Source organism: Empidonax traillii, unplaced genomic scaffold (assembly GCF_003031625.1).
Source record: "Empidonax traillii isolate 1590-97213 ecotype Southwest subspecies unplaced genomic scaffold, ASM303162v1 scaffold42:size1813164, whole genome shotgun sequence".
NCBI lineage: Eukaryota > Metazoa > Chordata > Aves > Passeriformes > Tyrannidae > Empidonax > Empidonax traillii.
The window spans coordinates 719,697-741,135 of NW_020955235.1; the positions used below are offsets into that span (position 1 = coordinate 719,697).

The window sequence follows — 21,439 nt, forward strand, 5'->3', positions numbered from 1 at the left end:
TATGGAAAACGGCAACTTTGCATTTCTTGATTTGAGGAATTTAATCCCGTTTATCAGGACGTACTGATGTGTATATTAATGCTCAGCGTATTCTTATGGGCACTGGAATGAACGGGGAAGCGCAGTCCTTCAGCATCTTAAGACTGTCGCTAATTCCTCGAATGGATTTCTTCTAGAAAATCTGTGTGTCCCCGCGCTGTTTCCTCTTGCCGGGGACTGTTTGCGGTGGCGCTCCCGAGTGCCCGCTCATCCCCTCAGCCAGCTGTTGCCATCTGGCGGCCGCCGAGCCGAGCCGAGCTGAGCCACCGGGCTCCTGCGAGGGCTTCCAGCGAGGAATGTGTGCCATGATGACTGTAACCGGGGGCAGTCTGGGAGCAAACACATGGCAAACTCACAGATACTTGTTTAACCATCTGCCTTCTCTTGTCCAGTGCTGCCATAATCTGCTGTCACCAACAGTGCTATTTTCCTGATACAAAAACATATTAAAAAGGTATGTATGGCATCGGAAAGCTAACACCCCACCCCCCCACCCCCCCCCAAAAATGAACAGTGCTGTTATTTTTCAGCTTTTGTTCCTTTAATTTCCCTGATATACTATCTAATCTTTCTCTGCTCTTTTACTACTTTTGTTTCTGATTCACATCACCCCCACCCTCCCACAGGCCGTGTCATCTGTGTATCTGTTGGAGCCTCTGGCACTGGCTCTCTTCCATCGGGCATTGCCTTTATGCAAACAATTCCTTGACCAAGATTTCTGTTAAAATCTTTTACTCCTCACTCTGTCACAAGGGTATTCTGCTTGCTTGCACTGTGTCTCTACAATATCACCCTGCCAAAGACCTGTAGGAGCACTTGTTCATGACTTCCTCTGGGCAGGAGGGGCCTGGCAGCACTTGTTCCTTGTACATGGATGGAAGGAACACCACCCTAAATTCAGCAAGCAGTGAGTTCTGCTGCTTTCCAATCAATCTGAATGAGGCTGGTCTGCCAGTAGCATGGTGGGTAGTGGGTTTGTCTGAGGGCTGGTGAGGGGGGCTCAAAAAAACCAGCCAGACAGCATGGAGTCAAGATAGGCATAAAAAGGGGGGGTTTATGTGGGAATAAAACATTTGTCAAAAAATTCCCTGAATACTCTAAAGGCAAAAAACCCTCCCATCCTAGCAATGGATCAAATTCAGGCACTCAGTGTAGCTCATCCCCTCCCCTTGCTTTTTTACCTCGGTCATATGGGTCACATTCCCCCATTAACAACAAACAGCATTCACTTCTCTGTCTGTACTAAACCACAGTAGGTTAGGTTGCCTTGATTTTTTTACTGGGAGGGAGAAGGCCTTGTGCCTCTGCCAGGGAACATTCCCTGCAACCAGGCGTCTGCCGCTCCCTAAAGGCCTCTCCAAATACCTGCTTCTTCCTCTTCCAGCACGAGCTCTGACTCCCAGCCAGTGAGGGGTGCCTGGCTTCCAGGTTCAGAGGGCTCAGCTCAGCTCCACAAGAAATAACCCCTTCCTAAATCTACATATTTTCTGGGGCCCCTACAGACTCTGCACCCTGCTGACTCCAAGAGCTAGACCTTTTCTGGGGAAGGGGGACAGAAATTTATGTAACCCAAGAGCTATAATTTGCCAGAGTGTGGTAACAGTCTTCTCCATCTGTTTCAAAGTGAACCTGCCAGCCCTGCCTGGGGTGGGCAGGAATGCTTTGAGAGACCCCCAGAGGATCCGGAGGCCCGTGGTCGGCATTCCTGCAATGCCTCCATGCAATTGTATCTCTGCTGTTCACGGCAGCTGCCTGGCCTGGGATAAAGGCTAGAAGCAGTCAGACGCTGGTTTGAAATAAGATAGCTGCAACAATGGGAGCTGCTGGCAGGGAATTAGCTAGGAAAAAGGCCAGAGTTATGTAGATGGAGAGTTTTTACTGGAGGATAAATGTAAATGCAGAGGCTGAATGCTGCCTTAGTGGAGGGGGGTGGGTGAGGGAGACCGATTAAAAAAAAAAAAAATTAAAATAATAATAATAAAGGCATCCAGCATGAAACACCAAACCAGCACAAAGACTACCTAACAGAAATAGAAAATACATCTGGTGTCACCCAGAGGAAAAGCTAAGAAAGGTTTTTGTAGGCAACATTTTCTAGAGAAGGGAGTTTGGTTGTAGCAGGTCATCCAGTGCCACGTCCTGTCTCTACATGGCAGGTACCTAGGTAAAATACAAGAACAGCATAAGCATTAGGCAATATATCCTCAGGACACTACCCCAGCCACCTGGGACTTCTCTGACAGACTTCTTAGAGGGACTGAGGTGAGTACTTAATAGTATGAAATTAATTTATCAAACTATTTTTTCTGAATACAGACAAACCTCTGACAACCAGACACTCCTGTGGCACCAACGCTCCACTGCAGCCATGCTGTGTGAAGGAGAGTCATGGGTAAGCCTGACAATTTTAAGTTTCCCTCAATGCCCTCTACTTTTTTGCATGGGGACAGCAAGTGAATCCAAATCTGCCTCCAGACCATTTGGTGTTTTACAGACCCAACTAAAGCTCTCTCTCTGGCTTCTCTTTCAGTCTGATGGTTCATACTATCTATCTGTTCCAGGTACAGAAGCCAGTTTGCACTGTGGATGTTGTCACTTTCTCCTGGGCCTTTTCCAAGTCTTTTAAAACCAGAGGACTGGAACTGCAAAGAACACTCAGGTCATCATGGATTTATAGCAGCATCATTCATATTTGCTTCGTCTCCTTTCCTAGGAACCGATGGACTTGCTTTTCTTACACTGCTGAACACTTCCCAAGACTATCTCTCTCAAGATTTTGTTCCTGAATGATATTGATGAGCTCAGAGCAGATAATCATAAATAGTTGGATAGATAATTCTTCATAGTTTTTTATTTTCTTTATTAGCCTGAATAACTGATTGTTATTACCAAACACAGCACTTTTCACCCCTTTCCCAGGTGATTCATGGCAATAAAGAGCAAGGACTTGAATGCCCTATAGGAATCCATTGGATCTGTCTGCTGTTAAAACCACCAGTCGTGTTCCTGCCGTTTGACTTTAGGAGTTCAGTAAGTATATAGATGGGGGGGTGGGGAGGGAGGGTGTCCCTCTTGCTTCAGGTTCCTAAGGTTAATGAACAGCTTTCAAGGTGGAGACTCTACCAGGTACCTTCTTAGAATTCCAGTAGATTCAAGGAGATGGATTTCTCCTCAGCTTCTCAACAGTTTGTTCACTTCTTCAAAGATTTCCCATCTGTTTATAAAGCCAAGGGAGCAGTCTCATCCCAGCACGTGGTCTGTACACTGGTGAGGGTGTATCAGAAATAAATGACTGTGATCTGTTTTCCCTTAGGGAAACAAAATCCTAAATCTGGCAAGTTGCTCTGTTCAAAAGGGTGATACACAGCTTTGGGTTTCCAGCTCAGGAAGTGTCTGAGATCTCACTGAGATGTTCAGTCACTTGCAGATAACTCTTTCTTAGCTTCATTTGTGAATTTATTTGTTTATTAAGTCACAGATTACGTTGCCAGTTAAAAAAAATGACCTTTTGTAAACTGCAGAAGATATTTGACTGGTGAAGCACACTGTGTTCCCATTTCCAACCCGGTGGTGCAGTGGCCCTCAGCTGTCATTCCCAAAACAGGTGCTGTAAATCAATACCCTGGTGGTTATATTTTGGCAGCACCCTGGTAGGAGGCAGCACAGCCCTCCTCTGAACAGACCTTAGAGGTGCTTTGTGCGTGCCTCCATCTGTATGACTGCAGCAAGAGGGAGCTGGCATGATGAAGGTCCATCACATACTCCTCCTCATCTCTGCAGGTAAAGGTGTTCCAACCTTGAAAAGGGGTCATCTCTTTCCTGAGTGTGTGGGATCAGGGCTTTGCATATACATCAGTATGAGCAAACGTGTGTTCTGTGAGCAGCCTGTCTACTGATAAAGTTTTATGAACACACCAAATAATTTAAAGGAGAGCTTTGGAGAGCATTAGCAGCAGCTCAGATATTTGTAATTTCAGGCACCAGATATTTTGAACGGAGAAGTTTCTGTGTTTAATTTTTTTTCTGGTTTTGTGTTTAATTGCTCCCATCTACCCTAGTGCTACATGTATTTCAAAATATTTGAAAGGATCTCTTTAGCATGGCTTGGAATGTAAAAAATCATTAGAAGAAATTTCATTATTTTGTGGGACGACTGATAAAGAGGTCAAACTGATTTGCAGCTGCATGCATTGTACCAAGATAATTCTTTTTAAACTATCCCTTAAAATAATAACTATTTTGTGATCCTAAAACTTTTTTACCAAATTCAAGCAATATACTTAATTTCTACCAAGGCACACTAGAAAGGGGCAATTTTACTCCGATTAATAAAACATAGCAAAGAGTTTGAATTAGGTGTGATGCTGTGATCATAACTTAAAAATTGAAAGATGACTCCTGCCCACCATAGCCCAGCCCAGCCTTTCTGACAGGGGAAGAAAGCAGTGCCTGTCTGTGACAGGCTTTTCTGATTAGCATCCAAATATTTTAATATAATCTCATGGCAGGAAAAGGCCAAGACAGAATCCTTGGAAATCTCAGCTATATAGAAGCTGAGAAAAGCTGTATAAAAGCTGAGGAAAAGTCAGTTAGGAAACAAGGGGAAATCTTGGCTTAGGTTGGAGTCAGCACCAAAATTCTTGTTGACTTCAATGGCCCAGGATTCAGCAGAGAGGGGGAGGCAAGGGTAGGATCTGCCAAAATTTCTTGCAGCAAGGATCAACTGTTCTGTTCCCTCTCACTACGTTTAGGAGGGGATACATACAAAAACAGCCCCAAGCAGCCTTTCCCTTTGCTTTACTCCCCTGTAACAGTGAAGCAGCTACAATTTGAGCACATCATGTACCTGCTTGTTCTGCCACAGGCTCTCTCGAAACGGGGCCTGTCTGTTTTTCTGTGCCCCTGCTCCTCGGGAGTGCAATGCCATGCACAGACACCATGAAGGTTCCACTGGAACAGAACTGCTCCCTGCCATTTTCACTTGTGATGTTTTTCCTACAAGGGCTCTTGGACACAGCACTGCCAAGTCACACTGAGCAGTCTGTGGTAAAGCTGTCCACAGATAGGTTGAGACCTCCCCTGAGGAGAAAGAAATAGAGCCCACACAGTGAATGGTTTTCTTCTCTCACCACCTGCACAACCTGAGCAACTCCCATAGGGGAGAGGAGATCTTGTTCTGATCAGATCGCAGATGCAAGGAGCCTGGGTGGTGATTTCATCTCAATGACTGGTGTGCTTGGCTCTCTCCTTTGATGTTACTGTCACAAGCAAGTCTGTGGAACTGAAGATAGAGAAGCCAACATTAGAAATCCCTGATATCGTGTATTCTCTCTGCTTAACTGTCCGCAAGTACTGCATGTTAGCACAGTCGCAGGCTGGAAAATCCTGGAGGAGATTTCTAATGGTCAGCCACAATCCTGGCTATTCGGCTTTGTTCATCTCCTGGTTGGAGGCTGCTGCTGCCTTCAACCCCTAAGCTGTACCCAAATCAGACAGGCAGTTACCTCCACTGATGGCATTTGCAGTGCACACAGTGCATGTCTGAAATGAGGAGTCACACGAAGGACTTGGTGTCATCCTGCAGCAGCAGCTCGGTGCTGGCAGTATTTCCTTCGTGCCCACCTCAGACTGATGGTGCTGTAGCCTGTTCCCTGCCCCATCTCACTGGTGCCACCCCTGCTGTTCTGCAGCTGGGCTGGCCCTGTGCTATGAACACGAGACTCGCCTTGTTGAGGACTTGTTCAGGGACTACAACAAGGTGGTGCGCCCAGTGGAGGACCATCGGGACGCCGTTGTCGTCACCGTCGGGCTGCAGCTCATCCAGCTGATTAGCGTGGTACGGTATGAACGTGTGGTACATGTTGATCAGCTGGCTTACGTGATAATGCCAAACAGTGGGGAGTTTTTTCTAAGAAAACAATTTTTCTCCTTTAATTCTGTTTGCTGTTACTGCCTTCTTTTTGTTTTTCTTCCTTTTTTTCTTTCTTATTTTTAAGGATGAAGTAAATCAGATTGTGACAACCAACGTACGTCTCAAACAGGTAACTAAATGTTCTCAACTATTTCATCCAATTCAAATAAATGCATTGGACACGGCTGGGAATTAATTACTCTGTCATACTTTCAGGGGCAATTTGGACAGGTGGGATCAGCTAGCAAAGCACTTCTTCTTTCTGAGGTCTCAAGAATAAAATGCTTTAGACACTAAGAGTCTTAAGAAAAACATTTTGCATTGTATTTCAAATAATAGGCTTCTAATATATTTATCTTTTTTATTATTTTCTTTTTGGTTCGTTTTGTTTTTTTTTTTTTATTAAGTTTCTTAAACCAAAATTTAAATTAATGAAAAAATGAGCTGGGGGTCCCACTCCCATATATTTATGCTTACCTGAGTATCCCAAAGCACGGGAGGTGTTGTTTCTGGGAAGTACAAAAACTATCCCCAGAAGTGCTAGAAAAGGTCTTCAGGGGCTGAAATCTTCCCTCTTTAGCAATGGACAGATGTCAACCTCAAGTGGAATCCAGACGACTACGGTGGCGTGAAAAAGATCCGCATCCCTTCGGATGATATCTGGCGGCCAGACCTTGTTCTTTACAATAAGTAAGGGGTACCAGTTGCCTGGGGAAGGAGGGGGGGAGGGGGAGCTCTGCCCATGGCACCACTCTGGTGGGGCAGTTTTCCCATAACATTGGTCCAGTGGATATTATTTCTCAAAGCAAGCTTCTCCAGGAGAAGGCACAATGGCACGGGGGGACCAGCTGACCCACAGGCAGAAATCCTTTTGTGACCTTGTCAGTTATGCTGCCCACATTGCTGTTAATGTCCTTGCTCCTTTTGCAGTGCAGATGGTGATTTTGCCATTGTAAAATACACCAAAGTCCTTCTGGAGCACACAGGTCTGATCACCTGGACACCACCAGCTATTTTTAAGAGTTACTGTGAAATTATAGTCACGCACTTCCCATTTGACCAGCAGAACTGCAGTATGAAGTTGGGAACTTGGACGTACGATGGGACAATGGTTGTTATAAACCCAGTAAGTAAGGAGTTTGTAATTGGGAAAAGCAGTAAAGACCTGGGTATGCTTCTGGGGAAATCTCAGATTTAGAATGGAATATGAACTAGTTTTGACTGGAAAAACAAACAGGCACTACCTGTAAAAGAGAAAAGCCCTTTTTGTAGATCTAGCACAATATTTCCTGGTTCGGCCTCTAAAATTCTGCATGCATATAATTCCTGGGCCCTAACAATCTCTTACCTGTCTGTCCTCCATCAGCTTCTCACTGCTCCTTATAGTGCTGCCTGTCCTGCTTCTGTTTGTTTTCTTGGGTTTTTTTGGGGGGCTGCATTTTCTCTGCTCATGACTTCTCATTGTCAAGGACTCTTTCCTTGGCCTCTCAGGTAGGTCTCCTATCTGTAATACTTATTCAGTCTACTGTCCCTGACTGTAAAATGCTGAGCTGAATGCTGTGTAGAGGCTGATATTCTAAGGCAATATAACACAGACGAGTGATTTGCTCACAAAAAATCATGAAGTGCCTGAGTTATTTGGAATCCTGTTCCTGAGCCAAATATGCCAGGTTTTGATTTGGTTCAGAACATCTGGTACTAAGAATTTTTGGGAATTTTGCTGCTAGGAGAGTGATCGTCCAGATCTGAGTAACTTCATGGAGAGTGGGGAGTGGGTGATGAAGGATTACCGTGGCTGGAAGCACTGGGTTTATTATGCTTGCTGTCCTGACACCCCTTACCTGGACATCACCTACCACTTCCTCATGCAACGCCTGCCTCTCTACTTCATTGTGAACGTCATCATCCCCTGCCTGCTCTTCTCCTTCTTAACAGGGTTAGTTTTTTACCTACCCACAGATTCAGGTACGTAAATTTATTCATTCTACTGCCATAGAAATTGCTCTTCTAACAAATTCCTGAGAAATTCATAGTATTTGAAATCACCAACCAGCCTGAAAGCCAGTGCACACAGAAAGTGGACATTTCCACTGAAAGCAGTGGCTCTCAATATTCTGCAAAGGAAGGATAAGATGCCAAAAGCTGAAACTATTAATAGAAATAATTTGGGGGGCTTTCCCCCAGAAATTGCTGATTAACTATCCAGTTAACCTCTGCAAACCAAAGATTTAGCTGGTTAATTTTTATATTTTGCCATAGATAGGTAGTCAGGGTGTTAGTATGTCATGCAGTAAGTGAGCACATAAGGGTGACTGAGGCCCTTCTGCATGGCGTTAGAGCAGAGAGCTTGTTATCTTCTCACACACATTACCTCGTGTGATATGAGAGTAATCCTGGCCTATTCTGGCCTCCTTTGTCACTGCTGAGCAGCTTGTGCTCCCTGCAACCATTTCCTCTGCTTCATTCATTTTGCCTTTTGTCAGCTTTTCATAGTGCTTAATTTTAGTAAGTCTCTTTTTATGAAATATTTGATGCATTTTTTTTCAGTGGAATACTTTCTAGAAAGTTGAACTGGATAAAAAAAAATGTGTGAATAATGTTTTATGGTTCATTTTTGACACCCTACCTACTGGGAGATCTCAAATAGCAACTGACCTCTGGTGCAATATGTGATTTTTTTGTCTGCCCTCTCAGCCCAGAGCCAGAGAGCAAGGCAAGCAAAGTCCCAGGAAGCTGTGGAGCAAGCGTTAATTAGGTGTATTTACTGCATTGTTCAAAATACACAGCCCTGGCAAGTAATGAAATGCTCCTGGCAAGTAAGCTTTCCATATCTCTCACCCACACTTCAGCCCAGCCGTATTGGTAATTCCCACCTCAGTGCTGGAGCTGACATTCGGTTAAGTTCTCAGCTTTGTCCAACCTAGTTACTGTTTTGGATGCTGGCAGAGACCACAACACTCCAAATGCACACCTGTATTTGTGTGAACAGCTATCATCCACATCCTGGATCTTATATAAATAATACTCTCTATACTGGATGATAGGAGCAGCAATGGTATTATCTTTTTATGTTTGTTTTGTTTTCATGGCAGGTGAGAAAATGACTCTCAGCATCTCTGTCCTGCTGTCTTTGACTGTGTTCCTTCTGGTCATTGTGGAGTTGATCCCCTCCACCTCCAGTGCAGTGCCTCTGATAGGCAAATACATGTTATTCACAATGGTGTTTGTCATCGCTTCGATCATCATCACAGTCATTGTCATCAACACCCACCACCGCTCCCCAAGCACTCACACCATGCCGCACTGGGTCAGGAAGGTGAGCTCTATGGCTTTGCATGTTTGCTGGTTTCCACGGAACGCTCCATATATTATTGGCAGACTTTCTAATAAAAGCCAACAAGAACTGGGGAAGTAAATGGATCATGTTAAGTGTCTCTAGGCCGGTGTTTACAACTCAGCTGCGCATAAAGTTAGCAAGACTGCTAAAGTGCTCCCATAAGTAACAAGATTGTCCACTGGGGTAGAGTCTTGAAGGCAACAGATAAGACAAAACATGGGCAGCTGAAGGTACATGGAAAAGAAAATATCCATCTGGACTCACATTACATTTCCTGGTCTAATTCTCCCTCTAACTGCAAAGCACTGCTGCCTGCCAGTGGCCAAGTCCCTGGCCTGCATCAGTGCAGAGCACAAAGGCCATTGGGAATACCTGAGTTCAGCATCCCATTTTGCAAAAGACAGTTTAGCAAAAGCTAAGCAATATTCTCTGTACTTTTCCAGTATAGAGCTGCTCTGCAGCCCTTGGGAAGAGATGAGATCCTTGCACAGGAGTCTAGATGGTAACCACAAGATGTAGAAAAAATTAGTTGTCTGTCATTACAAGTTCTTTTCCAGGGAGATAGCACCAAAAATTATCTGATCTGTTCAGTAATTCTTGCCTTTCTGAAGCCTGCCTGCATTCATACTAAACCATGAAATGAAAGGGGATTGTTCTATGTATCTGTAATTATATAAGGCTACAGCTTATATCAGATCCTTTTGCAGAAAAACAATCCCTGCAGAAGTGACATTTCAACAGGCAAACAGAGCATGTGCTTAACATTGCTCTGGCAGCAAGCCTCTGTCACTCCCAAGGAATTTACTGTAAGCCTTATATGCATGTATAGCAAACATTTATAGTAGGAATGTCAAATGTAAGTAGCCAAAAGAGGTTCTTTGTAATCCATTCTTCAAGTCAGATTTGTAAGCAATATGTTTCAAATTAGATGAGATGAACAGAGCTCTGCCAGCTCATGCTAGCTGAGGATCTGCTCCAGAGCATCGCTTCCCGCTTCATGTGTGGATGTTGGGTGTATGGCAGGGGGAAATGGTTTAAAGAATATGTGTGGCAGGCCTGTGGGTGACTCCCTCTGCCTCAGGGCAGGAGGCTGACAAAAACCCCAGTGTAACTGAGGCGTGGGCTGTGACATATTCCAAGAGGGAATCTGTAGCAGATCCAGCACGGGAAGCGATGTGGGAGCAGAGAGGTTTGTCTTTGTTCAGCACACAGCTGCATCTGTAACACAGCCCCACAGACCAGCAACTGTCATCTTCTCCCTCTTTGTTTTCAGATCTTTATTGACACAATCCCAAACGTCATGTTTTTCTCTACAATGAAACGACCATCCAGAGACAAACAAGACAAAAATATTTTTGCAGAAGATATTGATATTTCTGACATTTCTGGGAAGTCAGGCTCTGTGCCTGTCAACTTCTACTCCCCGCTTACCAAAAATCCAGATGTGAAAAATGCTATAGAAGGAATCAAATACATTGCAGAAACGATGAAATCAGACCAAGAAGCCAGTAATGTAAGCGATTTTTTTGTGCATGATTCATTTCTAGCTTTCAAAGTGCTATATCTTACTTTTTTGGCAAAATATCCTTGCCTTACGGAAACACTCCAAGCCCTGATTTGGCTTTAGCAGTGGACAGTCTTCTCCCCTTGATGCAGTCAACAAGGAGAGATAGATAATTGTCACAGATGATAGTTGAATATTAGCCCCCCAAAATAAGAGAAAGGAAAAAAGGTGTCAGTACTAAGGATTCCTAAATGTGGTATGTGAAGCCATAGAGATGGAGTGTCTGTGAGTAGGAAAGCAGTTTCAAGAACTGTAAGCAAGTTCCAAAATACATTCCTCATGTCTCCCACTCGGGCATCTTCCCTCTCTGGTAAGCAAGATCCTATTGCTTTTGAAAAACCAGGAAGCAAGCCAAACTCCAAAAGACTAGTAGTTTTATCTGAGAAGTGTTAAAAGTAACTTACAAATGATGATTCCAATTTTGATAAGGTTTTGGTTTATTCCTGAATGTTACAAGTAGTTGCTCCAAATGAAGTATGTCATGAGCTACTCTGATTACTGACTTTTTCCACATTGCAAGCCAAAGGAAGGATAAAAGCATATAGAGTCACACATGGCAGTGTTCCCCAGGAAAATCTGGCTCTGCCTCCTCCTAGTACATTCAACACAATTAACCCCTCTTTTATTTCAGTTTCACAGCTCACACGGCTTTTGCAGAGGTAATTCGGTCTTGGCACTTCACCTTTCTAAACAGTCATAGTCCTTTCCTGTTGAGCTGCAGGCCAGCCTGAAGACAGAGCACGTTCTCTGAGAAAATAATTTGGCCCATGCACTTGAAAAGGAGGCATTTCCTTCCCAGGGACAGGATTTACACCACGGTGTTTGTTCCTGTGACCAAATTCCTGGAGCATGTGGAATGACTCTGGCTGTAGTCTCATGTTCCACGTGATTCCTATGTCTCTCTGCAGATAAAGTGTTATTCTCAGCAGGGCTGGCATGGCTTCAGCATCCATGGGCCTCACTTCCTCCTAGGATTACAAGGAGGATCTTCAGGTTACCAGTAAGTGCCCATTTTGGAAGTTGAGCCCAGGCTCTTGCGTCATCTGGGCACTGTTGATATCACTTTCAGGAGGTTTCAAAAGTCAAGTTCCCCAAACAAAATGAAAGTTGTGGCTTCTGAAGGCTGTTGCTTCATTGTGTTCACTTCTGAACCACCTCAAACCAGTATTCATTATCAGTGTCCTCTAGGTAATCACAACAGCCTCTTCTACTTGTGGTACAACCATGACAAAAGTAGAAGGTGCTTTAGGCCAGCATGTGTCACTCCTTAAAGTAGAGTTACAGGGTGGAAATCCTGAGCCCTGCTGTACTTGGTGCCTCACACTCTGCTCAGTCTTACCGTTCTGGGTTCCCAGCAAAGGCATGCAGTGAAAAGGCAGTCACAGAGCAAGCAGTTCGCAGTGTCCCACAATTGGAAAAAAGACTAAGGGAGCTACCAAGAAGGTTTTAGAAGACCATAAAGTATATACTAGGCATGGAAAGCAGGGATTAGAGTTAAATTAACGGAAATTGCCTGGATATCCCATGAGAAGGAAAACACAATGGAAAAACCAAAATCAGTTGGGTCAAACTAAAGATTTTGCTTTCAACAGTTTAAACTCTATTTCAAAAACAACTATTGGCCTAAAAATCAAGCTTTTCAATGTTTTTTTAAATGAAGTTGTTCAGCAAATTGCCAGGGTTTCTGATCAGTTTAGCACTGAAACTTCTATTTGTAGATTGCTTAGGCTTTCTGAACCACTGAACTGCTTTTGAGAAGAAAATGAGTACTTTTTGCATAACAATAATGAAACTTATAGAAGAGTCTTCCCATTGTTCAAGAGAGTGAATTAAAAGAATGTCCATAATAAAAGTGGCTGTGCAGACATTTTACCATCTCCTTTGTTTCTTTCCCAGGCTGCAGAAGAATGGAAGTTTGTTGCGATGGTGCTTGATCATCTTCTCCTTGGCATATTTATGCTAGTTTGTTTTATAGGAACATTAGCTGTATTTGCTGGTCGACTAATTGAATTAAATCAGCAAGGATGAATGTGAGCTGGAAACTATTTGCTACCCTGAACATTTGAAAGCATTGTAACCATCAAAATCTGGGCAGCCTCTGAAAATTTCTCTGACAGGAATCAGTTCCTGCTGGGAAAGAGCAGGGACAATAAAATGTAAGGCTCCATACTTAGCACTTTTGAGCTGCTGCTCAGTGGCATTTCATTGCCAAAAAAAACATTTGCATTATTGGTGAACTTGAATGGCTGTCAGCCAGGTTTTGATCAATTTTACCATTTGTTAAAAATGTTGATGTGTTAATAAGACTGTCTGACTTTGCAAGCAACAGATACAATTCCAGTGAAGTCAATAGCAGTGTAATAAGCTTTAGCTGAGCTGTAAATCTGTATCCAACTTTAGCATTCAAGCTGGTTTCAATATCTGCTCTGTTGCTTTTGTTTTGGCAGGGTCCAAATTACTTGTCTCATAACATCAGAAATATCTCAAACTCCATGCTTGATTTTCATGCACAAATCTGAACTGACTGACTGTCATGCGTGATTCTACCTGTAGAAACTCTTGCTGCAGCAGAGAGGAGAGACTTACTTGTTCCTTACTGTGGAAAGGATTGCTATTCCTAGGATAATCCCTATATTAAACCTACTCTGCTCTTGGAAGGTTGGTTTCCACTCTTCATTTTGAGTGATAAGTAATGTGGCAGCACCTTCAACCTTGGGTGTGTTTACCTTAAAGACAATTCTCTGTTTCCTGAAAACTGTCCCCTGCCCTGCTGAAATAAATCGTGAGCATTAACTTCAGACACAGCAGCACACTGATCATTCCTCGGGAAGGTGTGGATCTCAGCTGTACTTATATATGACAAAAATGACAGGACACCTCCTCTTCCGAGCAGCACAAATAATTACCACAACTTTATCCAAAAGTTGAGCAGCAGCTCACTCTGGTGGCTAAAGCAAAGTAGTGCTGCTTTTGGTCGAAGATCGCTGGGGTTAGTGAGCAAGAAGCCTCTGTGTATTGCAAGAGTGCGGTGTGGCAATACTAGCAGTGCTGCCTATTTTTCTCAAAAATAAATAAGGAGAGGTGGGGCAACTGCGACAAGTTACTCATCATTCCCAGCTCCTTGTGCAGGCCAAGAGGACTCCTTAGCTAACAGCTGTAAATAATTTGCTGTGAGTTTAATAAAATAATTTGTGTTATATTAATGCTCTACAGGAATGTGTCATGCCTGCGGAGGACAGGCATTGGAAACACTGTAGGGAAAATGAGGCACTTGTGCAACACTCCCATCATTGCGTAGTGTTTGCTGGACACTGTTTTGGCAAGATGCAGTCCTAAGCAAACAGTTTGTCTGAGGCAATTGATCACTTGTAGCACTCTGCTCAGCTCTTATGGTTTAAAGGATGGTAATCTTTGCCTCCCTGGATGATCATTAACCTTGTAAACGATCACTGAAGATGTGTGCTGGGTCAAACCTCTGCTGAGAGAGGGAGTGTTCACTGCAGCTTGGTTTATCTTCAGTTTGACTTCCCAGCTCTCAGCCCTCCTGGGGAATCACATAGGTCCCTGCTCACGATGAGATAAGCTGCAGCATCATGGTGCCTGGAATTTAATTTGGGAGCCTGTGAGTGGCACTAAAACTGACAGAACAATCCTCTTAGAGCAGCATGTGGCTGAATCTTAGCATTAAAAATAAACATCAAGTAATAAGATTCACGGTGAGCATCCACAGTATCTTTATTCAGCTTCCCCAAGGCAGATCTGGGTCTTGCCCTCCCGATTCCCCTTATGTGTGTGCCAGGGTGAGTGCATGCACACGTGTGCCTGTCTGCTTGCTTCTCCAGCTCTCTTCACACCTACCAATATTTTCCTTCCTCTTCTCTAGAAAAAGTTTTGAAATCATTTATTCAAAATTTTTCATTTGTGATGGCTTGATTTGTCTTATAAGCATAGCAAATCTTCTGCCTTCCCATCACTCTGAGTCTTGATGAACTACTTGTGTTTCAAAAGATGTGACACCAGGCAAAACTAAATGCTAATAAACTTCCCTTCTTAGGTTGCAGATTCCGGGCACTGTACTCTGACTCTCCAAACAGAAGGTTCTCCAAGCATCAATAAGCGCACTTATTCTTTTTTTTTCTTGCTTTGTTTTGAATACTTAGACTGTACCAGCCTCTATTTTCAGTTCCTAGATCACCTTTGTGATACATTTCTCTTGTAAACCACTTGCTTACCAGTAACATCCTCTGCTACCAGTACCCATCTACTAAAAGCGTACCCTTACCTACACGCAGACTATTTCTTCTCAACTACTACTGTCCTTTTACCATGTCAGTACCTGATAAAGTAGTAGCTTTGGAGGTTTCAAGTGTTCTGTTATGGTCACAGATGATTTGCTGTCAATGTGTAAGTATGTTTTGTCTAATGATTTCTCATTTACAGCACTGTAGTCTCTCCCTGCAATCTTAACACTAAACTCTCCTGTCTCCTACATGGGTAGAATCAGCAGCCCCAGGGAGACATGACCCTGGTTAATACTCATGCAACCCACACATGCACCTCTGCTGCCTCATTGCCTTAAACAGGCACATTTCAGCTCTGAGCTTCAACTAACAATTCTCATGATAAGTAAAAGAAGAAGCAGGCCTCGCACGCTCATTGGTAAAAAAGTAATGACATGGAAACAACACGGTGCTGAAATCAGCAGACTTCATTTAAATGAAGGTAGACCAGAGGCCACTGGGTGAGAAGGTGTTGCTTGTATAGTGATAGTACCCTAAGCAGTTAACTAGTGCCTCTTTTCACTGCCACGTTCTTGCTACTAAAGCTGCTTTTGTTTAATTTGAGGATGTTGATAACACCCTATTTATGTCCTTAATAGAATAGCTCCCTGGATCATCTCCATCTTTTTCAGTCTGTTTCTCTTTCCAATTTTTAATTCATGTGACAGTTAACTTGCCCCTTCCCACCCCTTTAGCTCACCTTCAGCTACTCTCTACTGTGCCATGGATATGCTGCTCTCAGAGATGCAGTCACCCTCAAATCTTTCCCCTCTGGCACTTTGCTCTTCAAAAGACCTAACCTTTCTGAGGAGGTTATTTGAGTTTTTAAAGTCCGTTACCTTGTGCCAAGGGAGCAGTTTCACCTCTATGTGAGTCTGTAATCAGAACAGGCTGCTGCTCTCCATCGTCACCAGACAGCTCAGCTGAACCCAATGTCCTTATTCTGTCTATTCAGTCAGTAGGATCTTGGCTTTGTAAAATGGAGTTCAGCTGATCAAGAGAGGGAACAGAAAAATGAAACTCACTGAACTCCAAATACTTGATTATGAGCTTGTGTGTGCCAGATGTGATCATTCATCTGCCACTAGTGCTTGGGTCCTGCAGCCTCCTTCAGTTTGAACTTTCAGTTTGTGAAAGCAGTGTTTCATCAGCATGCTGACTCAGCAGTTCCTGTTTCCACAGCTGAAGCAAACCACAGCAGGTAGGGGCAAGAGAGAGTACGAATAACACAGGACCCACAAAGTGCATGAACACTATGCTGCTAGTGGAGAAAGGGAGCACATTACCTCCCTGTTTTCTGGTATGGTGGCATGCAAGGTGCCATATTCAAAGTCACTGATAGTTTAGCACATCAGAAATACTTTTGACTTTGGACACTTTTAGAAGGTTGTTCTCCTTGAATCCAGTCACAAGACCTCACGTTTTCATATGTTTACTAGTGCTAGATGAAGTCTAGCACAGCCTCGAGGTCCCTAGGCATGCTCCTGGGTATAAATTTTCTCCCTCTCTTTTTCTCTTAAAAATTGTGAAACCAATACAAAGTCTCCAAAGCTGCTCTCAGCTGAATATTGCACAGACAGACTTCTAACAAAACTCTGAAGTACTTGCTCTCTGGAAGTCAAGTCCCAACCACAGAAAGGGCAATCATACACTGCTTTGAAAAAGATTCTCTAAAATAAATGTACTTCAGTCCCTGATAAAGTATAAGGGACTGACACAGCTATGAAAAAAATCCAACTTCCAGGCAAGCATTTCCGTGCTCACTGCAAGAGTCCTACTGAGTACCCCTGGCTGTAGATGGGTTGTCTACAGCAAGGACAGAACAATTCCATTGTTACCATGGACAGGCCAGCCTGACCAGCAGGAAACAGTCCAAAGGAGTTCCTAGGCTACTGTGAACAGTACATAATACTGTGATAATGGGCTACTCAGTGGACTCCCCATAGAGGGACAACTGTTTCCTAGCAAGAGTTGTCACCATTTCCTGTCATCCCAGCACAGATTTCCCATTGCAGCACATCTTCCCAACTTCTAACAGCCAGATCTGTATCAGTGTTTGCTTCTTATCCCATACGGAGCCTGGAATAAACACATCAGATGGTATTTCTCTGGTATGTAGACAAGAGGAAGCTGTTTGCCTCTATGTGACTTTTCAGCTAACCAATGACCCAAATGCAGTATGCTGTGCTTGGGAACCTCATGTGGATTTGCGACCCTCTTTAGAGAGTTTTGGGTCTGTAAAGATAGTAAACACAGACTACCTGCAGTTTTACTATTTGTGAGCACTGTAATTTTTGCTCTACACTGTGTGCATGGGTCAGAAAGGGGTACACATAAAAAAATTTTACCAGTTTTTGTGTTTGTCTTGCAATGCTCCAACCATGCAATGACACAGAAACAGAGAAATGACCTACACAAAAACCTGGCAAGTTTTCCAACCTAACGCTGATCAGTAATGCCATTGCTCTTATGACAGCATGTCTCACCATAATGCTGTGCCTTTAGGCAACTGCTCATCTCCTGGTGAAAACATGAAAGTAAATTGCAGCAGGTTAGCTTAGTACACGGGTTACTCAGTCTTTGACCTTTCTGGGACATGTTGCTACAAGTGAATGAAGAGCACATTTCAATTTTTCAGGACACCTGTCCCTAACATTCATATATTTTAGATAACAGTATTATATAGCTGATGGACTGCACCATGTCCATGCATGGAGTAAACAAAAAACATCCCAACACCTCCAAAACGTAAAATCCTACAGAGACAAAAATATGTGAGATCAGTGTGTTGGCTCAAATAGACACTAAGGACACGGCTCTTGCCCTTCAACCCTTGCTTCTTATATGTACAAGCTACTCCATTACATATACTTTGGGCATTTTTTCATTCAAAACCTCAGTGCTGGACCTAAAAAGATTAACAGAAATTTTGTTTCTGGAAAACTTAGTCAAGCTGAGAGGGAAAAGGGAGCAGACTTGATTGGTTCTCTGGCAAAGCAATCTCTGTGTGAGTTAATTGAGGAATGAAGCACAAATACCTTCTGGGGCATCATGTAGAGAGAGGTAATTGACCTTCCCACATCTCGGTATACTGCCAACCTTAACAGGGAAAAAGCAAGTACCTCTTTCCCACTGTTTTATTATGTTTCTACTCCACTCTGTGTGTCTCTGCCTGCTGCCTTGCCATTCCCCAGGCTCCACTACCCCTTCCCTGCTGGCTGCGATCAAGGCCATCGGAGGCAGGTAGGGAAAACGAGGTGCATGGAGAGCTTTGTGGTCGAGTGGAGCCGCGTGAGCAGGGGTGAGAGGAGCCCTGTGCCCAGCCTGAGGGCGGGCGGCTGTCCCGGAGCAGGGCAGGGGCCGGAGCTGTCCCTGCGGAGCGGGAGAGCCCAGCGCATCTCTGCCCTCTGGCGCTCCCGAACAAGGGGACAGCGGCGGCCAAGAGGGCACGGAATGCAGAGCTGCCCCTGCGGCTGAGGCCATGACCGGGGAACCGGTGAGGGTCTGAACGGGACGAGTCCCCGAAAGAGCTCCCAAAATCACGGTTCAGGCCGTTGGCGCTTGGGGACCTGGACCCGTCTCCCTGTAAGGGGGGGGGGGGGGGGGGGGGGGGGGGGGGGGGGGGGGGGGGGGGGGGGGGGGGGGGGGGGGGGGGGGGGGCTACGTCTGTAACTTTGACCAGTGTGATCTCCCACCGGGCACAGGAGGAGCGCGGCTGCGGGCGGGGCACGGCCACCACCAGAATACCTCGCTGCCCGGGCAGGACCACCCTGCGGGCGCCTCCCCGGGCCGAGGGGCACCGCGCCCCCCGGGGGGCGGGAGGCAGGGGCAGGGGGCGGGCACCCCTCGCGGGGGCCCGGCCCGGCCCGGGGCATGTGCGGCGGCGCGGGAGAGGCGCCCCAGAGCCGCGGCGCCGCTTCCTGCCGCTATAAATAGCCGCCCGGCCCAACATGTCCCGGCCGCCGCAGCGGCTGCAGCGCCCGCAGCGCCCACGGGGCTCGCCGTGCCCTCCCGCCGCCTCGCCCGCACGGAGCGCGGTAAGGGGGCGCGGGGCTGGGGACCCCACGGGGCTCCGCTGCCCGGAGCTGGCGGGGCGGGGGGGTCTCTGGGGCGGGCGGGGCCCCGGCGGCAACCGCGCTGGGGCGGCTCGGCTTCCCCGGCCCCGCGGGACCAGCGCCCTCCGGGTACAAGGGTCGGGAGCCGAGTCTCGCTTCGTGCCTGTCTGCTCTTTCTCTCTTTTCTTCCAGACTGCTCTGTCTTGGGCTGGACGCGTTCCTTCTGCCTCCCGAAGCCGTGCTGGCAGGCTGGGATCCCTCCCCGCGTCCCCTCACTTCCCCCGGGGTTGGGTGCGTGCCCGTGGTTCGGGCGGCGGTGGCCTCCGGGCTCAGCCCCCGGCCCCTCTTGGCAGCTCGGACCGTGCCTCTGCCCGGACAGAGGAGGTGGCTCCTGGCATCCTTGGCCATCCCTGCTGAGGCACAGCCGCGGCTGTGGAATCCCGGCTGGCATGGCAGGGCAGGGCAGGGAGAGCCACACTGGAGTTGTGGCACACGCTGGAGCCGTGGCACACACCGCTGCCCGCACGTGTGGCACCCACGCAGGGCATGATTTTATTTGGTCACACACTCATACAGGTGTTTGTGTGGCAGCCTTCCTCTCTCAAGTGCTTTCATGTGCAGCGAGTGTTGAGGTGGACCTTGTAAGCTTGGCTTTCTGATAGAGTCAACAAAGCAGGTCTCTGCCCTCCGAGTACTCTTGGGGGCTTTTGAAAGGAATCAATTTTGGGAACAGTAAATAGTCTTCGAGTTTTAGTTTGTCTTCCCCTTTGTTTGCTTCTGCTACTCTAATGGCTGCGCTTCATCTTCTAACTAACAGCTCCTGCAAATCAGGATTGTATGCCTCCTCAGAGAGTTGGTGTTCCTCAGCAGCTACCATGTATTCTACTTGAACCTCCTCTTTAAAACAAAAGTGATACAGCAATTGTCTCTGGCAATAAGGTGTGCTTGTTCAGGAACCCACCGTGAGGTGCTTCTAAATTGCTCCTTTACTCTTCTAGTGCTTTCTCGAAGACAGGGCTGTAATAAGCAGCTGTTCTCAGTTGTCTTGACCTCCAGAGAGTGGGCAGTGTGCTCCTTGTTCACACCCTTTTTAATTGTGCCCTTTTACTTTCTCCTCTGTTTTATTTGTCCATTACCTTTTCCAAGCCCAGCTTGGGAGGACAGTGCAGAGACTCAAGAGGCCATCTGAAAAAGAAGAAGTCCTCTCTTAGGACCTGTTTAGCCTCTGTATGTTACCCCCAGTGTGCCCTGCAGTGAAGGCAAGAGGGATGGCAGTGCTGCCCTGGAGGGACGTGCTCTGGCAGTGTACCTTTTCAAGTGCTGTGAAGCACGAGGCAAGCTGAGCTGGCTTGTACTTTCCCCTCTGCTGTGAGGGGAAGGAGCATAGGAGGAGGAAATACAGCTGTTCCAGAGCACTTCTGCCCCATGTGCTGCAGGAGCACGTGAGGGGAGGACACGCAGAAAGGGAGAATCAGGAAGAGAATATGAGAGAGAATCGGGGTGGGGAGTACAGGAAAGCTACAAACTGAGCGGAAAAGCTTTTTATATATGCACAAATGTTATTTAAAGACCTGTTTAGCTAGGGAAGAGCAAATATCCTAAAATTGAGATTGTATCTCTCGAATCCCTGTTATTGTTCCTCCAGAAAGCACTGCTTTTCATTCCTTAAGAATTATGTGTGTCTTTCTGTCTCACTCTTCTAGGCTCTTCAGCATCCTCTGACCTCAAGCTGAGCAGGACGTTGCCCTTAGCATCTGCCTGTCAAATGTGTAGTTCTCCATGTTGTACATGAAATGATTATTTCCATAGTTGGTCAAGGCAAGTTTCCAAGGAATGTGAAGCAAGAGGCATGCCAGTTCCTCTGGCTGGCCTTGACTGGAGTGCAAGTTTTTTGGGGCAGGGGACTGTGCCCTGGAGTCTGTGGTTACTCTACGTGTTACCCTTGTCAGCTTAGGGGTTCCTGCCTCCCCTCCCACCCTTCTCTTATGTCTTATTGCTGCTCACCTGTTCCTCCTGATGCTGTGGCAGCTGCTTCAGCCTCTCACAGTTATTTGTGGGGTTGTGCTGTAAAAAGTGAATTGCTGAGAAGTCAGAAATTTGGGTAAGAGGAAAAGGAGAGAGCAGCCAGTGCTCTGTCTGTATAGAAGGCCCCTCTCAGCCCTGTGCTGACTCTCCCCTGCTTCCTGCTTTGAGATCCCTCACCCCAACTAATAGGAATTAAAACAGTTGAAGCTCTCTAGCTGAGTCCTAACT

The 21,439-nt window shown here is 45.8% G+C and overlaps 2 protein-coding genes across 4 annotated transcripts in view; both read left to right on the forward strand.

The window, feature by feature from the left end:
• Positions 1 to 3,696: 3,696 nt before the first annotated feature.
• Positions 3,697 to 13,317, forward strand: CHRNA1 (cholinergic receptor nicotinic alpha 1 subunit). 2 transcript variants are annotated; one of them, XM_027878449.1, is made up of 9 exons: positions 3,697 to 3,815; positions 5,730 to 5,875; positions 6,036 to 6,080; positions 6,531 to 6,640; positions 6,881 to 7,076; positions 7,678 to 7,915; positions 9,043 to 9,266; positions 10,561 to 10,800; positions 12,748 to 13,317. In XM_027878449.1, exons 1-9 carry the CDS (start codon positions 3,755 to 3,757, stop codon positions 12,877 to 12,879), a joined length of 1,392 nt encoding a protein of 463 aa, XP_027734250.1. In that variant the 5' UTR covers positions 3,697 to 3,754; the 3' UTR covers positions 12,880 to 13,317. The 2 variants fall into 2 exon arrangements, with proteins under 2 accessions (XP_027734250.1, XP_027734251.1); XM_027878450.1 differs by having other exon boundaries at positions 3,715 to 3,819.
• A 5,162-nt stretch (positions 13,318 to 18,479) lies between these two features.
• WIPF1 (WAS/WASL interacting protein family member 1) overlaps positions 18,480 to 21,439 on the forward strand; it is a 52,380-nt gene continuing 49,420 nt past the window's right edge. Inside the window, exon 1 of one of the 2 annotated variants that reach the window (XM_027878441.1) lies at positions 18,480 to 18,716. The gene's annotated coding sequence lies outside the window, so the exon portion shown is untranslated. Of the gene's footprint in view, positions 18,717 to 19,091; positions 19,169 to 21,439 lie in introns of those variants that run through there. The other variant, XM_027878440.1, reaches the window with a different exon arrangement.